General features: G+C 45.3%; 1 protein-coding gene across 2 annotated transcripts in view; it reads right to left on the reverse strand.

Moving 5' to 3' along the window:
• Positions 1-7,086: 7,086 nt before the first annotated feature.
• The window catches only part of eva1ba (eva-1 homolog Ba (C. elegans)), a 32,792-nt gene continuing 19,456 nt past the window's right edge, over positions 7,087-20,422 (reverse strand). For both annotated transcript variants that reach the window (XM_036539736.1, XM_036539735.1), the window contains exons 2-3: positions 11,204-11,303; positions 7,087-10,389 (exon numbers count right to left, since the gene is read on the reverse strand). In XM_036539736.1, the coding sequence (XP_036395629.1) occupies positions 9,971-10,389; positions 11,204-11,270 (486 nt within the window). In that variant the 5' untranslated portion in view covers positions 11,271-11,303 and the 3' untranslated portion in view covers positions 7,087-9,970. The remainder of the gene's footprint in view (positions 10,390-11,203; positions 11,304-20,422) is intronic.

Genomic DNA, 20,422 nt, shown 5'->3' on the forward strand with positions numbered 1-20,422 from the left:
TTTTTCACACTTATGTTAAGAGTTTAGTGACGAAAGCACCGTGCGGGAAAAGCAGGAGTACAGCCCATAGTGTCTCTTCTACATCACACCCGTATGTTTCTGCTGCAGGTAAACAGCAAACTATTCGAGCACTCTTAATAAGTCCACGTGAAACTGATAGTATTGTGCTCTGCTATATTCACTTCATCTGCAAATGAGTGAACTTGGTGTGAAAGCAGCCTAACAGGAAACCACTCCAAACGAGTTCAAAATGAAAATGTTGTTGAAATATCGCCCTCTGCTGGCAGCTAGTGGGTGAGGTCACTGAAGACCTGTCAGCGGAATTTGTCTTGACAAGATGCATCCCCAATGAACTGCTGTTAATTTTACCAAAAAAAAAAACCTGAAACAAAATACCTCCGACAACTCCTTGAATATGAGTATTTCGCCAAAATATTTAGATTTTTGTTCAGCTCAGCACTTACCAAAGAGTTTGGCTCATCAGCTGCAGTTAGTGTGTTTCCACAGTTGATGCTTGTGTCTTTTTTACTTGCCAAGGCATTGACCCATAAGTAGTTTTCAGGGACCTGCTCCGGACACTGACGAAACATCTGGGTTGGCTTTGTGCAGAACTGTCAGCAGAGGCTCCAGAGCACTAGCCTGGAAAATGAAACCATGATTCTATAGACAGACACCATAGGGAGAGGATGTGGTCAATCATTTTTCTTATTCTTCTTTTCAGGTTCAGGAAAAAAAATGTCTTAAATGCAGTTGCAATATCACAATAAGCAGCTTCATTTTCAGCCAGCTGGCTGTGTGGCTTTCCCCTGTGTTTTGCAATCTATTAGCATGGACTGCTAGTCCATTTACCAGCAAAACACAAAAATCTAGATCAAATGAAATACACTACCAAAGTGTTGCTCTCCTAGTCCAGTGCCATGTTTCAGGTTAGAGTCTCTCTCATCGTTAGAGGTCTTGTCATAAGCCTGGTCCAAAGACCCATAGTTATTTATTTTATTTATTAATTTTTTTTAATGCTAAGCATATGTCACCATTCCTACTTAATTTTAAGTCACCCAAAGAGTTGCACATCAAGCTGTTGCTGATATCCTTTGTGTAGTGAATGATGATGCTGCCATGTATGCCAGCGATGTTGTACGCTGGTTTTCTGGCTGCAGTGCATCCTTGCTCCAGCAGATGGAACCATGTCACTAGAACATAGCATCCATCCAGCATCCTCCTGCCATAGACTTACTGCATGGACACTTTTTTTATTTATAGAAATTAACTACTCAAACCATAACTTCTGAAAACAATACATACTCATATTTTTTAATGTGTTTTTAGATAAATGCTGTGAAGATTTGCTCACCGAACATGGGTCAGTTGACACTGAGAGCCCATCAAACACAAACATGTTTTTCTTATTGATCACCTGGTTGTGCTGGCAATACTCATACCAAACTGTAAAATGGCACCCCAGTCAGGCAGACTGATTGGAGGGGAACTGAAAATCAGACCCATGCTGAAAAATCGGTTGACGAAACTAATATCAAAACTAAACACTTTTTGTGCTTCAAACAACTTTGCAACGAGAAATGACATTGTAATCGTGTTAATTCAATTTTTAAAGTGTTTTTTTATCTCATTGAATTCCTTCCTATGTTTAATTTCATCATATGCTTGGTATGTTCAATTCTAATTCTGTACAAATGACCGGGTGCTTGAGCCGTTTTTGTGTTTTAAAAAACCAAGACCATCTGTACGCTGACCGAATGAGACAGGAAACAGTCCACTACATTCACCCCCCTGACCCCCAGTGTCTCCCTTCAGGTAAACAACAGCTGCGTGCCGAAAGATCCCCTCTATTCTCATGCTTCTCTCACACCTATTACTTACGCTGGCTCGTATTTACACTTTAGCACTACAGCTGTCTCAGTATGCTGAGCAGTAAATGAGAGAACATTAGTCACGGACTGCACATGCACAATGCAAAATCCTCCATTTAGCATCTGAATGGACCGGACTGAATGTTGAGAATATGACTCATACCTGGGCTTCCAGCTTTGTGCTTTTCCGGAATAATTACACATTTAATCGGTCACATTTAGGAGAATCATGGCAAAATATGGTCTCCATTTCTTCTGTAATTGCCACCACATTCACTAAAGAATCTGTAATACTATACAAAGCATGCAATCACACATTAAATGTGTACATATTTGTGATCTCAATGGACCTAAATTAGCGTGCGCATGTTAGATTGTTAATGGTTGCAAGCTTTTCTAAAAATAAAAAACATGTTTCATATTTACAAATGGATTAAAATAGAATTAGTAATATATAATAGTGCAACCGTTGAATACATACAATTATTTTGAAACATCCCCTCAAAATCAGGTGCAGGTCACGTAATCTTTGAAACTACAGCAGCATGTTTTAAATTGATGGCATTGGGGCACAATGGTTATGCAGTATTAAATAGCTTAGTAAATCTAAATAGCAAAAAATAGCATCTAAAAGGCTTTAATTTTGCTTTGTAAAATCATGGTAAATACATATTTTTTTTCCAATTTGCCTCCAAATTCCTAGCAATCAATTTATGCACATTACATGTCTTTCAGTTGTCAAATCAGTAAGGAGCTCATAGGACATTGTTTGCAATACCGCTTATGTCCATCTGAGGGAAACAGTGAGCTGTTCTCACAAAATACTGTAACGCTGCTTCAGATAGGTTCATATACGCTGTATGGAAAAGTGGAGCCTTGTTAAAACAGTTGGTTAAAAATCTACTTGTTAATGGAAACTGTTAAACTGTTAATGGAAGCTTCAAACATGACCGAGGCACACTTCCTAAATTACTGACGTGTTTCGGCCTGGTAGCCTTCGTCAGGGTCTGGGACAAGCATCACACGTGTTTTTTTTTGTTTTATTTTTTTAATGGGGTTCCAGTATGAAGATGCCAAGAGGATAAATTATTTAGAGAGTGTGCCTCAGTCACATTTGATTCTTCATGTTAAGTTGAGCCCATCTGTAAGATCACCTTCATATGACCCAGTTTTCGGTGCTTCCATGTAGCACTCCTCCCCTGTCTTTGTATTAACTGTTAGTGCGAATGTCAGTTCTAAATTTGCTAAATATTTGTAAGTTTACAGACTTAAATAAGGAATGTCCACTGGCTGGCAGTTCACTTTGGCTTAATTACGGTAATATTGTGGCATTTCCTTTGTAATCTTTCCAGCATCTGTGGTATTTCTTCTGTAAACCTTTACATGTCCAAATACATTTGTCTACACTGTTTGTGTTCAATCGCTTCATTACAATCAAAAAGTGTTATTTTTAACCCAGTTGTTTTTGCCATAATTTAAATTCTGTAATGTAAAGTATGCAATTTCTGCTCCATTAAAGGCAATCGAGTGAAAAATTGGAATAAGCGACAGATGAGTCATGCTTGTTTAAACTCACAAACTGTACACTAAAGGATTGCAACCAGATTTAGGACACAACAGTTTAAAGGTTTGATTTTGGCCTTCTCAGCTCCAGGCTTGTGAGCCCATCCTACACAGGGAAATTTATGGGGGTTCTCAGGTGGCTCAGCTGGCAAGGGGTTCATCCTGAGCGCATGCTGATACCTATTCCTGTCCAAGTTTGAAATTGGCTTTATTCCACTGTGGATTGGAATCCACCAGCTCTGGCACCCTTTATTCATCAAGCGGCGGTGCATTGCTCGGATGATGTAGTTGGAGTAGTGTTTATCATCCAATGAACACCCACTTCACTGTGGTTCATTATGGGACTTGTAGTCTAAAAAACTGCCACTGGCTGCCAGTGAGATGGGGCTAATGCAAAAATGAATGCAATTCCAAAGCAGGGTTGCATAAAGGGGGAAAACAGCGTAAAAAAAACTATAGCTGAAACATCAAACACCATAGAAATAAATAGAGAAAGAAATGAAAACCAACTCCCCTCGTGCTGTAACCAGCTCTTTCACTACAGTAAAAGCTGAGATGTTTGATCATGAGCCAATGTCTGTGTTGCATTAAAAAGCATTTCATGACAGAAAACAACAACAAAAAATGCATATCCACCACTACTGAGCCAAGGTATGCGCTCGCCACCAATGCTAGTGTTGTTGGTAAGGTGCTATTTTGGGAATTTACTGGGCATGAATCACAAAATACATCAGAGCACAAAAACCAAAAACAAAACAGTTTAAAACAAGAAGTCCTGGAAAAGCTTGGCAAAATAAGTCGTGTGGATGGCTGGATGGAATATTGCTACCGGTGAGGGATACCACAGTTCAGCATGAACGTTTCCTGTGGAATAGTTTGGGAAGGTAGGTGCCTATACTGAAGGTAAGTCACTAGGGAGGCTACATACTCCGCAGTTCTTACTGGTCCAGCTAAGAACATCCTGTTGCTTTTTGCACAACTTGTACAAAGTAATTCCATGTAACTTTTATCTGAACAATGCAAGATCAAATTCTGTATCTTTGGCATGTAGATGAGTACTAGGTAAATCATACATCTACTTTTCTTCGATATATTGTTAAAAAATAATGAAAGTTATGAAATGATGAGTCCAATCCAGGCAACTCATAATGAAACTGAAACTGAAATATGATAGAGGAATGCAGTAACAATTTAATTCTTGGAATCAGACATAGATTTTTGAGGGGGGTGTGAATTTCCTAAAACCCTTAGCGTTCCCCACAGAATGTGGCAACATGGAGGGCCTCCGTTTTAACGGCTCTCCGGGGGCCAACTCCCCCAGATAAAGCTGCAGTCGACCCTGCAGGATTCAGGTCCTGGGACTCCTCGCCCATGACCGTGTCACAGCATCCACTGTGTGGCTCTGGCATCGTTTGAGAAGCCTGTGGGCTGGAGAACACATCTGGGGAACATCTGGGACTCATTTCGGCTCGGGGGCTTCTGAAAATGCCATGGGAACTATTTTTAAAAACTGCCTTCGGTGGAGTTGAATAGATGTTACTGAGTGCGTGTTTCCTTAAGGACTTATGAGCTCAAGTGTTATGAACGAAAATGACTGTAAATACGAAGCCTTGTATAGCTGTGGTTCTTTCCCTTCATATTCCCATTACTAAGCATATTTATACGCTACAGCACAGTTGTATTGGGTCTTTGATGCCGCCTTTTGTGTACTTTGATTTCAGGTAATATGAGGGGTAATCTGTCAGGATATCTCAGGGTAAATTTGAGGTTGCCTGGGCAAGTCGTTTTAGAATTCACAATGAAGGCAGTGATCCATTAAGCCGGTCTCTTGTTTAACTATTGCGGGATCCTTAACGTGCCAAAGCCGCACTCCTTGGAAATAAGCAGCCTTTTCATAAATCTAGGACAAAAAGTGTTTTGAGAATGCCACAGTGGTGTTACTGTAAAAAAAGGCAGGGCACACATAGTTGTAATGGAAACACAGGAAGCAGGGAGTCAGAAATAAAGGATGACGGGGGCAGAGGTCAGGATTCTGTAGGAAACAAGCAGATATACTAAAATTAGCCTATAAGGGGAGCCAAGTTTGTGAGGAGGAACAGTTTAACTCCGTCCAGAGGAAATGGAAAATGATCAAACGAGCTGGGAGAGGACATGTATCCAACCAGCTGCCAGCTGGGAAAAAAAAAAATGTATATCCACTTTGGCCAATCAGAATGCTGACAGCTTGCCCCTTCCCACCAGGCCAGTGGCCTGGACCACTCAGCTCATAGCACTGGGGCAAGTGTTCCGGAACACTGCAGAAACAAATCACTTTGCGTTTCCATGCATTTTAACATCCCTGCAATGTTGACCCTGCTCCATGATGGGTTACATTTGGGAATAAAAAAAACCCTTTCCAGAGCTACATTCTCTCCAGTAGTTCTTGGTTAATGTTTAATTGCATTACCTGGTATGAAGGTTTCAGCGAAAAATGTGCACACTTACTCACAACCTACCTGGAAGGGCAGGAGGTCTCCAGTGAATTTCAGACGCCTGCCACTGGGAAGAACCAGGGGACCGCAGATACCACAGCACCTCTGAACATTAGCCGGGCATTAGCCTGTCCTCCTGACGGAGGAAGCAGGGTGTTCAGGCTGGTGGTTCAGCGGGCGATGTGAAAGGAAACTGTACAGTGTGGAGGAAACGAATCGTGAGGCCATGACATCACCGCACTTATTTATGAAGTGGCATTTTCCCAATGCTGTTCTGGAACCACAAATTATGGCCTTACCCACTCCGAGGACATGTTAAAGATCCTCTCCTCGGAGAGCCAAGAGGCCGTGTCTTTCCCACGCTGTGTCGTAATTCACTATTTACTGTTCTCTGCCTATTTATTTTGGAACATTTTAATTGCTGTTTCCTCATAGTAAAGCGATGGAATTAGTCTGGTTCCCACTCAGGGTCTGTTTCTCAGCCCTGATAAGTGTGCAAGGGGTTGCAGATTACATCTTTGTAACACTGTCTGGAACATGCAGTCCCTCAGCACAATCAATCCAAGGCATGAGTCTCACACACATGTAAAACATTACCTTGTATGCATTTATTCAGAATGTAATAGCATAAATTCTTCCATAATTGTGTTTACATGACCAAAAACTGTACTGTATCTATGTAGTGATATGAACTGTAATTGGACAATGCAAATATTTACACATCTCAACGAATAATTGTATGTTATATGAAATACGCAGTTATAAATAATGTTTTTTTTCATAGGTTGACATTTTTATCTCTATCCAAAATTCCACAGAAATTCAGTTGAGGATTTACAAAACATAATCATTGGTCCAGGTTTCTGGAGAGGGATTCCCATTTGGTCATAAATAACTGTGTTTAAAACAAAACCAGGAATGGAATATCATACAAACGCTTACAGCGGAGAGGCTGCCAGAGTCCTTCATGGAAAGCCAAGCAATCCAAACCCACAGGAAGAACAACACTACTTAAGATTCATGTAACATCACTCAGACTGATAGCACCAGAGCCACAGCAAACCTCCACAAAAGCGATGTGAAGTTTGTGCTTTTGAAACACTTTATCTAATATTTCAAATTTAAAAGTCTTGGGAGACAAACACCAATACAAATCCCCCTAGTACTAATGGTGACAAAGTGAGACTACCGTGTGTTGTCAAACACTGACTCATACAACTCAATTAATCAACTTTGCAGTCACACTCTCCCATCATCACCTCAGAGCAGAATCACTTCTTTGACTGAGATGATTCAGGAGAGCTTTCTTGCCTCAATGCCATATACAGACAGCAGGTTTGACTTCACTGGACGCGACTCTTCCTGCAGCTCTATAGCCGAACAGGCTTTGGCCCAATGAAAACATGCCCTTAACTTGCTTTCTCCAGTGTGATGAGTTCTTTAAACCCCTCAGCTGTGTAAAGGAAGTTCTTGGCTGCTCCCATTCCAATCAATGTCTTCCCCCCCGTTACATAAGTACTAAGCTACACTGGTATCATACACGGCTCAACTGACGGACTTTGGGACTGTTGTTTCGACGGCCAAAAAAACAAACCGTTTGCCATTTTAGGAAGGGGGCCACACGCTGACATGTATATTTTCACACAAGTGCACCAAGATTTGTTTGGAGAGCCAGCACTTTGTTCTCGGAATAAACCCCTCATTCAATCTCACATAAGTTAAAATGAGCTTTAAATGTATTAGCAGTAAAGGCAGAGGCTTTCAAGAACAGAAACCTGGAATCGATGAAATGTCAGCAGAAAGATGTGTCTGCCTACAGAGACAACGTCCCAGTGTTGAGCTCCTAAAGGTGACTTCAGTTCACACGATAATTAGACATAGATGGGTCGCTGTCTCACTATGGTTTGGTCATGAATTTAATGGTGCTTTGTTTTATTTTCACATGATTTGTTACTTCATTCTGCTGGCCTTAAAATGATAGCACACCACGTTGTTATTTGTCCAATGGAACCGGCTCTGCTATTCTGTTATTCCAGACCTAGATATCAATCATTTGCATAGATGTATCATTCTCCAGAGTACAAAACTGGACCTTACATTTAGTTATAAATCTGCGTTTGCTTCTCTATAAATTGAGGATACCTTGGGTTGTTTCATAAAATGCTATCCAGACTGCACCACTGAATTTAAACAAACATATCTCACTGAAACATGAAACTGTCTATAAAATCAAAACTATTCTCTGAAAGTGTTTATCTTTCCAAGACATTCCAAGCCAAGAACAAGGATGATCCATAAACGCTTGGTATGTCAGTCCAAATGCTTTCTCCAGGTTTGACTCTGAAACCAGCTCCAAACACCCTTAAACTGTATTCTAACTGCGTGCTTTTATTTTCTCCTTTGAAAGCCAGTGGGGTTGTATAAAGGCCCAAGGAGTGTCTATTAATACCCCCTGGCTGGGAAAATGTTTTCTCTTCTGCAAATACTCCAAGAAAAAGGTCCATCTCACTGCGATCCAAGAGGCAAAGAGGAACCTTTTTTTCAGGGGTTGGGGGGTTGTGGGTAAACATTAGAAAAAGAACGGGTGGAATGTTCTGGATCTGGAAGGCCCAGCTGGTGTTTGTTTGGACTGAAGTCACACAAAGCCTGGGATGGTGGTGTTGTTTTGCCTGGGTCCAGACTGCGTTCTGCTCTGCGGCTCGACCGCAACACCACGCTCCTCTGCTTTCACGGCTCTGAAAAGAACATATCCGCGAGACAGCGCGCTAACATTCAACAGCTACAGCCAACGGCTTCTCACGAAGGCAGCCTCGGTTTGGGTAGCTTCATCACCACGGCTGCGGCAGCAGCATCCCTTCTTAAAGGCTTTGACGAGCGGACGATGCCTCTTTTGATTAGCAAGGGCCCTGGGATATGTACCCAACAGGTTTGGTGATTTTCTTATGGCATTTTGCTTTCCTTTTCAAAGAAAAAAAAAAAAGATAGAACCAGTAGTTCAACAACATACCGGTACAATACAACATAAATCTGTGCAATGTTAAAGCTATGAAATACAAAAAATTACAATAAAAACATTTATATTCTTTTTTTTTTCAATTTACAATTAGGACTGCACTTATTGCACAAATGCGGACATATTTTGGTCTTAGTACAGATGTTTTCAGTTTAGATGGTTTTATAATCACATCCAGTCCACTATCCGGTGACTAAAAACAAGGCCACTGGTTGGTGTTATAACGCGTCAATAAATTAGGTCCTGGATAATTCTGTCACTTCATCTCATCAACAGACGAAGATGAAGACCACATGTAGCAGGGCTGACAGTGTCCCTGGCTACAGACAGCACGCATACCTCTCCACTTCAACTGTCATTTTGATTCAAGCTTAGAACAGCAACAAAAAAAGCCCAGATCTTTATAAAAAAAAAAAAAAAAATACAAGGTCAGAAAACATCATGTGAAAAACCATGTGATTTCTGACATAAGGCAATTCATTGTAAAAATGCTTTTCTAAGGCACTTCACCTGATATGCAAAATTGCTGCTGGTCCCTAAGGGTACAGCACAGCACCATTGTGGTGTCCCGATGCTGTGGAACCTCTCAGATAGCTGATGAACTCCAGCTTAGTGTTTCTGTAGAGCAGTGCCTGCCCTGAACTCAGGGGAACGATCAATAACCCATAATCTACTGAGATCTCACTCAACCACATGCCAACCGTATACTGAACTACCTCTAACACAACACGCGCTACGATTCAGGGCCAGAATCTGGAATTAGAGAAAGCACCTATTCAAAAGCACCACTGGCCCCTAACCTTCAGAGATTGAGTGCAGCATGTCGTAACAGTCTCTCGTGGCTACGCCCGAGTGCTACTCCCGTGTGTCATCTGTAGTGGGCGCTAGGGAGCAAAAGAGATAGCACAACTGTCTAATGATGCCCGCATCATGTTCCAGATGACTGTGAAGAGCCCCGGTAAGGAGGCGAGGGTGAAATGCAGCAGGGTTGGCCCCCGAGAGCGTTCCCGTGCCGGAGGGGTGCGGGGGCGCGGGGTGGGGGGTGAGAGCGGAGGTCAGTAGTAGTGGACCCGCCCGATGGTGCCGGTGCCGGTGCCCAGGATGTCGGGCTGCCCGTTCCTCCAGATCTCCCTGATGATGCGTTCCCGCTCCTCCAGCCGCTGCGCCCGCTCCAGCTCCTCCGCCGACGTGAACACGTTGACGCTCAGCGCGCCGTCCGACTGGTTGTGGTTGCCCATGGCGATCTCGGTGGTGGGCGCAGGGGCCTCAGGGTCCTCCTCTTCCTCCTCCTCCTCTTCCTCGCTCTCGTCGTCCTCCTCCTCGCTGAAGTCCTTCAGCCGCTTCTTCTCGGGTGGGGCTGTCGCCGTGACAATGCGCGGCTTGCAGGAGATGCGGATGACCAGGAGGCAAAGGGTCAGGACCAGCCCGAAACACACGCCGATCACGAAGTACAGGCCGAAGCTCTCTGGGTTCGCTGCAGGGGCACATGAGACAAAAAAGATTTCAAAAAAGATGAGAATTCTTGAGTCCACTTCCATTCCTGACAGGTTATATTATATTACATTACATCTAGCAGACATTCTTATCCAGAGCAACTTCCAGTACAGGAGAACAAAAGTTTATCAAACCAGTTTATATTAGCAACAGTATTAGGCCAGGCTAACAGCACTAAGTATGCCCATTTTTCCCTTTACTCTCTAAACTAAATCACTCATTTGGATTCCTTCCACATCCTGTCTGGTCATAAGCAATGATGGGATCCCTCAGGCCCAGCAGCTGAGGAGCCACATGCTGTCAATCACTGACTCATATGACCCAATAAAAAGACTGTACTCTCCATAGCAAAGCATTATGATTGGCTCACATTGGCTCCACCCATTTTTGTGGGGTTTGTGAAGCCTCAATCCACCACCTCTTGTCAAAAGCAGCTGAGTTGTGATTGCGGATGCATGCGAGACATTCAAAGCTTAGACATCAGCTGCAAGAGGTCCCTGTACTCAGGCATTACCCTGGAGGAGTACACAATGTAAGAGACCCGAAAGCTGTGGAGCTCCAGGAGGGGCTCGAGGGTTTTGAGGGAGGGGCTTTATGGAGACAGATCTGAGGGAGGGGCTTTAGGGGGAGGGTTTGGGGGGGGGAGTGGTTTTGGGGGAAGGGCTTTAGGGGGAGGGGTTTTGGGGGAGGGGATTTGGGGGGAGGGGTTTGAGGGAGGGGTTTGGGAAGGGTTTTGAGGGAGGGGTTTTGGGGGGAGGGGCTTTAGGGGGAGGGGTTTGGGGGAGGGTTTTCACCTTTGATGTGAGCATAAGCAGCGATGCTGTTGCTCAGCAGGTCCATCTCTTTCCTCTTGGCATCCATACTGGCTGTGTCTGGGGTCTCACACTCTCAGGCCTGCAACCAAAACACAAAACACACCACATCAGAGCGATGCGTCCACCACCACAACAGAGAGCACGCACGTCAAGCCGGGCAGGGAGAAAGGCTAGACACACAACGATGTCCCGCTCTGCGGCGAGTTGGACCATCCCTGACAAACATCAGCCAAAACACAGAAACACACACACAGAACCACACACACACAGAAACACACACACACACAGACAGAAACACACACACACGCAGAAAAACATACACACACACACGCATGCACACGCATGCACACACAGACACACACAGACACACACAGACACACACAGACACAGACAGACACAGACACAGACACAGACACAGAGACACAGACACAGAGACACAGAGACACACACACACACACACACACACACACACACACACACACACACACACACGCGTGCGCAATGGTTTGGGTAAGGGGGCACATGGCATTCTCATGACCTCAACGGCCACCCCCCTGCTCTCCCCCGGGCACTGAAACACTTTCCCCTCACAGTGCAATTAAGCCATTAACGAGGGCCTCCAGCGCGCCGTTCCCTGCACTTTCACATGCGCTGAACACACAGCCGTCTCCATCTGGTCAGGTCCCCAGACGGCAAACACACCCTGCCGTCTCAGCCTGCCGACGGGGACGGAGGAACACAGCACTGTTAGCACACCCTGCCGTCTCAGCCTGCCGACGGGGACGGAGGAACACAGCACTGTTAGCACACCCTGCCGTCTCAGCCTGCCGACGGGGACGGAGGAGCACAGCACTGTTAGCACACCCTGTTCCCTGTGTGCCTCGCAGGCCTGCTTTGTCAAACAGCGGGTCACTCCGCCCACTGGCAATGAGGCCTGCTTCCTCTACCAGCCACCGGGACAGCGGGCAGGGCTGTGGGGGGGGGGGCGGCCGGGGTTAGGGGGGGGAGCAAGTGGGGCGCCGCCTGTTATTTGTCTGTCTGTTTGCTCGGTGGCTTTAATTATCCCCGACAAAAGGCCACCGGGGACAGGCCGGCAGCTCATCGCAGTGACGCTCCCCTCCGCCACGGCGCTCCCTGTCCGTTCAGCCAGCGACTATTGTGTTCCCGGCTGCCTGGCCCAGCCGTGACTCCCGCGCACCCGCGGCAGAGACTCGCGGTTCCCACAGAAACACCGCGGCAGAGCCGGCTCGCCGTGTTTGCTGGGGGGGGGGGGGGGGGGAGAGAAAGAAGCGGCACAGTTCCAGGTCATGAGAAATCGCTCTCTCTTGTTATGAGACGAATGAGAAAACGAAAATTGGAGCGAGAGAGAGAGAGAGAGAGAGAGAGAGAGGGAGAGAGAGCGAGAGGGGCAGCTACCCTGAGGTAAGAGTTACTGTTTTATACTGAGTCAAACTGAGGCCTCTTCCCCCTCGACCCAGCGCAGCCTGTTTCCAATCTAATCCAGAGTACTGTACCCCGAGGTCACGCACTCCTGCTGGTGTTGCTGTACTTCCTGTGCCCCCCCACCCCCTTCCTTGTCATATGGGACTTCCTGCTGACTCTGGTCTTTCTCTCCCACCGCTATTGTTCTCCCCTCAGTGATGACATCATCACACAGCACACGGGCCAGGACTGGAAACACCGTCAATGGATAGGAACCTATAGGAAACGCTCTGACCTTTCCGCTGTCCGCGGCCGGGAACTGGGAAATTACCCTATAGGAAGCTCTCTGACCTTTCCCGCCAGGTTTACCTCATCACCCTCATCAGGCGAATGCTGTGTGCTGTATACGAGTTCCGCACAAGAAACGAAAAGACCGCCACGACATCGTCATGACATGCAACATCACCTGAGACCGGAAGATAGGTGGAGTCACAGCATATCATATATCAGATTAAGAATCATTATAAAACATGTCTTTGTTGCTTGTCTTCCTCAAAGTTAAGCACGTACATGCTGATGAGTTATGGATAAAAAATAGTCTCATAGGCTAAAAAGTAGCTTTCTCATAATAAATGATGAAGTAAGTAATGCAACTCTTACCAAAAACAAACGGGGGGTAACAAGTCCACAGCTGTTTAATCCCAGGTCACGGTGTGACTGGAGGTGTAGACGGTACAGTGGAGACTGGGTTATTTTCTCTCTGTCTATCTCTTTCTCTCCCCCTCTCTCACTCTCCCAGGATCTATCTGTCTCTGAGTTTACTGAGCTGATTTGACCATCCTGAACTGACAGCAAACTGAGCAAAAGACACACACACACACACACACACACACACACACGCACATATACACACACATAGCCACAAACACACACACACACACACACATAGCCACAAACACACACACACACACACACACACACACACGCACACACACACACACATAGCCACAAACACACACACACACACACACACACACACACACACACACACACACACACACACACACACACACACACAGCCACAAACACACACACACACACACAGCCACAAACACACACACACACACACACACACACACACACACACACACACACACACACACACACAGAAGTCAGACTGCATTAGGTCCAAGCTCGCTGAGGCGTCTGTAGTGCAAATAAATGGTTGGCCTGAGCTGCAACCAGGGAAGCCACTGAACTAAACAGTGTTGTGCAAGTTCACACTCCACAAGAGCTAGCTCAAAGTTCAGTTCTCACAGATTAAAATGAACAAGTTCACATTCATAGTTCACAATTTTGAATTTTGAACAAGTTCACAGTCCCAGTTCATTTCTTCCATTTTTTTTAAATGAGCTGCTCTGAGCTTATCTTTTTCAGTAGAAGCTCCTCCTACCCATCCATCCCCAGCCCCCAGTCATTGCCACTTCCCACTGGTTGTGTATACTTGTACATTCATAAGTTGTGTATTTTACTAGAGGAAGTGCAAAAGCAAATGAAGTAATAAAAAGTTCAAATCACAAAGTAAATTCCTTTGTTACTCGCCACCACTTGCACTAGCCATTTTGAAAAAAATGTTTAAGCTAGCCAGTGTTTACAGTGCACCATATACCCTGTCATATAAGGGTATTGTCCAGGGACTACTTTATGTGTACGTCTACGTGCGCAGTGATTGTTACGCGGGATATGGGCAGTTGGTTGCGAGCTGTCGAGCTGTCTAGCTGATGAGTTGCACTGATAAAAACGTCTCAAGTATGGAATAACGCCGTCTGTGTTTATTCATCAGGCAGTAACTTTAACGCACCCAAGGATTCCGAATCTCGCGCAAACCTGAACGAGCTCAAGTTCATGTTCTTTAGTTGCAAACGGATATGTTCAAGTTCAGCGTTCACCGAAAAAATGAGCACATTCAATGAACGTGCTCTTTTAACGCGTTCATGCACAACACTGGAACTAAAGTTGTGAAGAGCTGCAGACAAAGCCATCGGGCAGCGCGGGAGACACCCTCAGGGGTCCTTTCTCTCTTTCCCTCATCTGGCCTCCTCCAAAATAAGCAAAACCCACACACCAGGTGTTAGCTTTTGGCTGGGTGTACCAAACAGAGTGACTTTACCACCAGGGCATGTACAGATGAGGTCGTTCATAAGTGTACAGTCTCCAGATTGTGGCCAGACACATTCCAGGCTGCTACACCTCCGCTGCGGGAGATTTCATAAGCTCTTATCAGCTGACTTCAGCAGGTGACATAACTGTTCCTGTTGGGCTCACGATACCACAATCATTAATCCTTCCCTTAATATTTAATCCTTGGGGTAACAGGCCCGTCTGTGTTTTCCTTTTCCACTTTGAGAGACAATGTCAGAATCAACTGCATATACATAAAATAGTTAAAAATGGTTATTTAAATATTTTCTGAAGAAATTCTGCACAGGCTGTATTTCATTTACTGCAAAATGTTGATTCCCTCTCTTAACTAATTGTGAAAAAGACATTCCAGGCAATTACTGTCTCCTCTAGTTTCTCCATGGGGTGCTCTTTAAACCTTTGTAATCTTTGCTGGCAATACCCATGGGTATGCTGAAAGTGTTTTCCACAGCTCTCTGTACACTCTTAGGAAATCAAAATGGATGCACTGTCTTTCCCTTTGCTTTCCACGGATCAGACCAGCACTGCTCAGCAAATGTAGCCAAGAACATGCTCCCAGCTAGCAAATCCAACAGCCGCTATATTTCTGCGGGAATATTAGCTCTTAAAACGCCAGATGGAGGATGTGCTTCAGAGAAAAGTGCGACGCGGTGAAATTCTTCTTGCTGGTTCTGTGGACAGCGTAAAGCTGCCAGCCTGAGTTGGTTTAACAGAGCCCTGTGTTTTCTGATGCAGATTTTGATCTTGCTGACTCCTGGCAGCCCGGGCGTCCGCTGTGCAAAACGGGATGAACCAGCCGCCCAACGGAGGCCACGGCCGCTCCTCTCCGCCCCCCCTCCCCCCACTGGGATCCACGGGGGGCGGCCGGCTTTGTTTCGGTCCAGACAGCGGGACTTACGGCACTTTCCTGTTGGGTGTCCTTCCTTTTCAGTTAGGCCGGTGTTTGAACAAGAAACATCAACAGTGTGTCCCGTCAAATAATCCTCGCTCCGCTGTTGAAAAGTTCACAGCGCAGGCCATGCTGTCTTTGCTGAGCACGCCCCGGAGGCCTTGCGGCCATTTTGCCTAAAGAGCAAGTTCCTAGAGAGAGCCTAAAGGACTCGTCACAGCTAAGCACGATTTCTTTTCTGTCGATGAACTGGGCCAATGCTGAGCTCATCACTTTGAGAGATTCGCCTCTGCAGAATGCTGGCATTCGTAACTGTAGGGTGGCGAAGGCCAATACCCTCTGTGCAGATAATATAAATACTGTTTATGATAACTCATTGTTGGGTTGTTTTTTAAAACCCAAGGAACACATAATTGCTAACCCCCTGGTTTAGGTTCAGTCCCTTTGTCCCGATGACTAAATCTGTGTTTCTGCGGCAGATGTTGCCCTGTGACTTCACGAAAGGGGTTTTCATTACCCACCCCGACCCCACCCCCCCCTATTTGTGGCTTGGAGTAGGTGCCGAAATATTTCTGTCTTGTAGGCCCTAATTAGAAGAGGATGTTTTCAGATTGGAAGAAGTTTTGCGGTTCCCCCGGAGTTCAAACGCAACCTGGAACAACAGTGTTGCCGTAAACAGAACTTGGGGCGAACTCTGACGCATTCTTGCGAAAGACTGAAAGTCGTTACCCAGAGGAAAGGATGGAGACCTCATCCCGAAAACCCTAGGAAACTGCTCCAACATCAATGGCCCCGCACGACCAACACGTTTCCCGCACATGATGGGATGGCGCCTCTCTTTCCCTGAAAACTCTCCCAGCGGGCCTCTCTCCCTGAGTGAGCAGAGCCTTAGTCATCCCTCACTGACCTCCTATCCTCAGATTGCCTCGTTAATACGCTCGTTTCCTTCCTCCGCTCAAACGGCATGCAGACCAACTGGCTACCACTCAAGGCACTGTGATACCAATGGGCAGGAGCTCCTGCTAGCAGGGGTTTGCAGTTCAACCATAAAACCCCTGCACTTGCTACACAGTACAGGTCAATGGAAGCTCAGCAATGCATTGTGGTTATTTGAGTTCAGAAACTTCAGAGGGAGGCAGGGGTGATGTCAACCGCCACTAATACTACAACGCAGCTTCTCCTCTTTACAATAACCAGCATCAGTCAATGGGAGATAAGGATGGGAGGCTCCAAAAACACAACATGTTGATTTGGGCCCAAAAAGTGTCAGCCAAATTGATGTTATTTTAATATAACCAAAGCACAACATATGTTCCAGACGGAAGCCAAGACAAACAACATTGTCATGCAATTAAGCCCGGGACGAGGAAGCTTCCATTTCAGGCACCGAATACTTTTGGTTTTGAGCCCAGCCAAATGGGAAGAAATGAAGGGCTGACCTCTCGTGTGATATTTCGGTCGTCCGTTTGTGACAGACCACAATAGCGTTTCCTTCCCCAGGGATTTGTCCTGTGGGGTGACTCCTCTCTGAGGCCAAGGGCGAGCCAACGCCCTTCTGTGGTCAGGCCCAATGCGGCGGCATTGTCTTTCTGCAGCTGGGGTCGCTGCAAGCGCGAATTAAAATGTCCGTCTGGGTGCATCTCAGGGTGGATGGCTTCTCAGCCGCAGAATGACAGGGTCTAATCTCTCAGGCACGAATCGCAAACAGAAGCCCTTTCAGACACACAAACACCAGAAACGAAAACCCATTCATAAACAATTTGACCGCATGACTCCACGCCACATATTATAAAACAGAATAACAGCCGATGAGTGGAATTTATTTAAGGAGTTAGCCATAATTGAGTCCCAGAATAACTAAGAATAAGAACAGAAACACACAAGGAGGGGTGAAGAAGGAACTGTTCCTCACAGTAATGACAAATTCGGAGCCACAAAAGCACAGGGATATTTTTGATACCTAAAATTCTTCTGCAGCCGCAAAAATTCCTGGCACAAAGACGGGCTCTTTGAGGTCGGCCTGGCAGAGAACGCCACCACCACCCCCCCACCCCCCACTACCCACTACCCCCCCTCTCCTGTAAAAATTCTAATTTAATTATATTTCATCATATTTTTTCACCCCCTTAAATGTTACCATATGTAATATGCTGGCACAGACAGAGCAGATGAAAGGTATCCACACTCGGTGTGAAACAAAAGAGCATTATTGCACTCTTCAACTTTGTCCTTAAGCACATTCAGCACAGAGTACTTTTCCATGCCGAGAAGTCTCGGTTACAGAATCTATTTGCCGGGCAGAGTCAGAAACCGATTCACCACCCGTACCGAGACTCGAGAGACCTCTTGTGTGTGCGCTGCTGGCTAATGCACGGACAATTTGAACTGAGACCTCAAAGCTAGCGTCCTGCTGAACAGCGGAAATTTTGTATACTCTGACGCAGCCTACCTGTTTTTTGTTTCTCTGGAAATAATGCTTAATTGTAATGACACAGAGAAAGGCCTCAGGTGATACAGTTATCTGAGAAGGAATGACCTGCAGCTTTAAAGAATGGCCTCTGTAATGATTTTGTTCAAATACATTCAGTGATCTGAGTTCTTGTCTTCAGACCCTGTGTGCAGCTTTAACTTAAAGACCTGCGTGTTGACAGGTCTGCTCTTAAACCTGCTTTGATGAAAAAATAAATCCTAAATTTAAGCTATCTGCAGTAGATTCAGTAGCCTGTGACACACAATTATTTTGAAAGAGAAAAAAAAAAAACATTTGATATAGTAGACCAAAAAAATTATGTGCAGTATATTTCTACAGGCCACTGTATTGTCTCAAGGGGGTATTTCTACTATAAGCAGACCAGAAATCACCTTAGCATCAACTGCAGCCAGACGTGAACCACGAACAAAGGATAATGGAACTTCAAGCTTTCCCCACAAACCACTGAGGTGCTGGGCCTGATTTTCCACCTGATAAACTGAGACACATAATTCCTTAAGAAGTGGGACGGTTAGCCGCGGCTGCTAAAGTGTTCAGGGTGCTCATATGGAGAAGGCATCTGCCGTGTGACTGGCCCGGGTTTTTACAGCCCTGGCGAGGTAAGGCCATCTCAGAGAGGTCTCTTGTTGTTCGTGATGTCTGGGCTCTGGTTCAGTGTAAGCTGAACGCTAGCGTTATTGCCCCTGGCCCTGTTATTTGCCAGGGTCTATTACTGCGGGGGAATTATTTATCTTGGACGAGAGTCAGACATGTGGACACCATCAGCTCCTTGACCTCCCACTCTTGGTAGAATCGACCCCAGAGATGGATGGCAGCTGCTGGAATGAAAAACTTCGCTCATTAATGACCCAACCCCCAAACAGGACATAGAGAGCAAGGGTCTGGATTAACATATCTCACATTTTTTTATCAAAAGCCTTCACTGCCTTCTTCACAATAAAGCTCCTTCGACTGAGCGCTTACACCCTAATTATCCATTTTCATTGTGCCCAACACCAACCGCAGAGACTGGCTCAAGCTTCACCATTCCTTCGACTGATGGTCATTCGCATGTCACGCTGAGGCTACCTGCTCTAAACGACTGCTACAGAGTCTTTGGTTGCATCCTGTTTTTAAAAACAGAAGGTTGTTGGAGCAGCAAGGTGAACTTAATGTAGGTAACAACCCACGCAGCGCAAAGTTTCATTGCTTCATCTTTCAGCGGATAGGTGCGTATCCGTGTTTATGATGGGTATCTTTCCTGAAATTCTCTTGCCGGAGGTGGTGTATTCACATAAAATGAATGAAATAAACTGTAGTACTCGCAGGGACGGATGATGGAAAGTATTAAAAGAGGTTGATTATTATGTTGTAGAGCCTTGGCTAATCTGTGAAATTGTATGTTACAGTAGTTACCCAGGCGAAATATTCAGACTTTCAAAAACCCTTCCATGTGTTTCAGTTTTCTTTCCTTGTTACTTATACTTACAGTGGGTGTTTTGCCTGGAATAACACATCTCTGAATTTATAATATTAGGAGGCGAAAGTGGTGCCCGTTCAATAATCGCTGTAAAAACATGTGAGGGAAAACACTAAGCCTCTTGTGGAAGAGCCGCTGCCTCTGACAAACTCAAGTAGGTATTTTTGTGACACGAGTAATGAACCAGAGCTAAATCTATAGTTACCAGGGGTCTCGAGACGTGGGCTGCGGGTTAATGAAGCCCAGATGTGAAGCTGACGGCAGACACAGACCCCTCCGCTGTGTTAATTCGGAGGGAAAAGGGCACTCTTTATCTCCATTTCTGCTCCATCATTCATCCAGCCACTTTTCTCCCTTTTATTTAGCCCACCGTTAAGAGGGCTTAAGCAGGGCCGGGTCCTACACATTCCCTGTATAAATAAGCAGAGCCAAAAACGTAAAGTAAAAAAAGGAAACTCCAAAAAACTCCCAAAAGACTGAGATCAGTTCCCGTTCTCAGGGAAGATAATGAGATCATTGAAGATAATGAGGTTTTGTGCCAGTGACCCCTTTGGAAAAAAATCAAATCAGGCCTTTAAAGTTACAGTAGCCTTTATAACACATCTATAACATGCCATTTAAGTATTCCATTTCCTTAAGCGTTGCAGTTGTTCTTATCCTGGGTGAGTTACAACACTTAGGGTCACAGCATATTCTGTAAGCCCTTTAAGCAACTGGATCATTCTCAGTAGAGAA

Source organism: Megalops cyprinoides, chromosome 10 (genome assembly GCF_013368585.1).
Source record: "Megalops cyprinoides isolate fMegCyp1 chromosome 10, fMegCyp1.pri, whole genome shotgun sequence".
Classification (NCBI taxonomy): Eukaryota; Metazoa; Chordata; class Actinopteri; order Elopiformes; family Megalopidae; genus Megalops; species Megalops cyprinoides.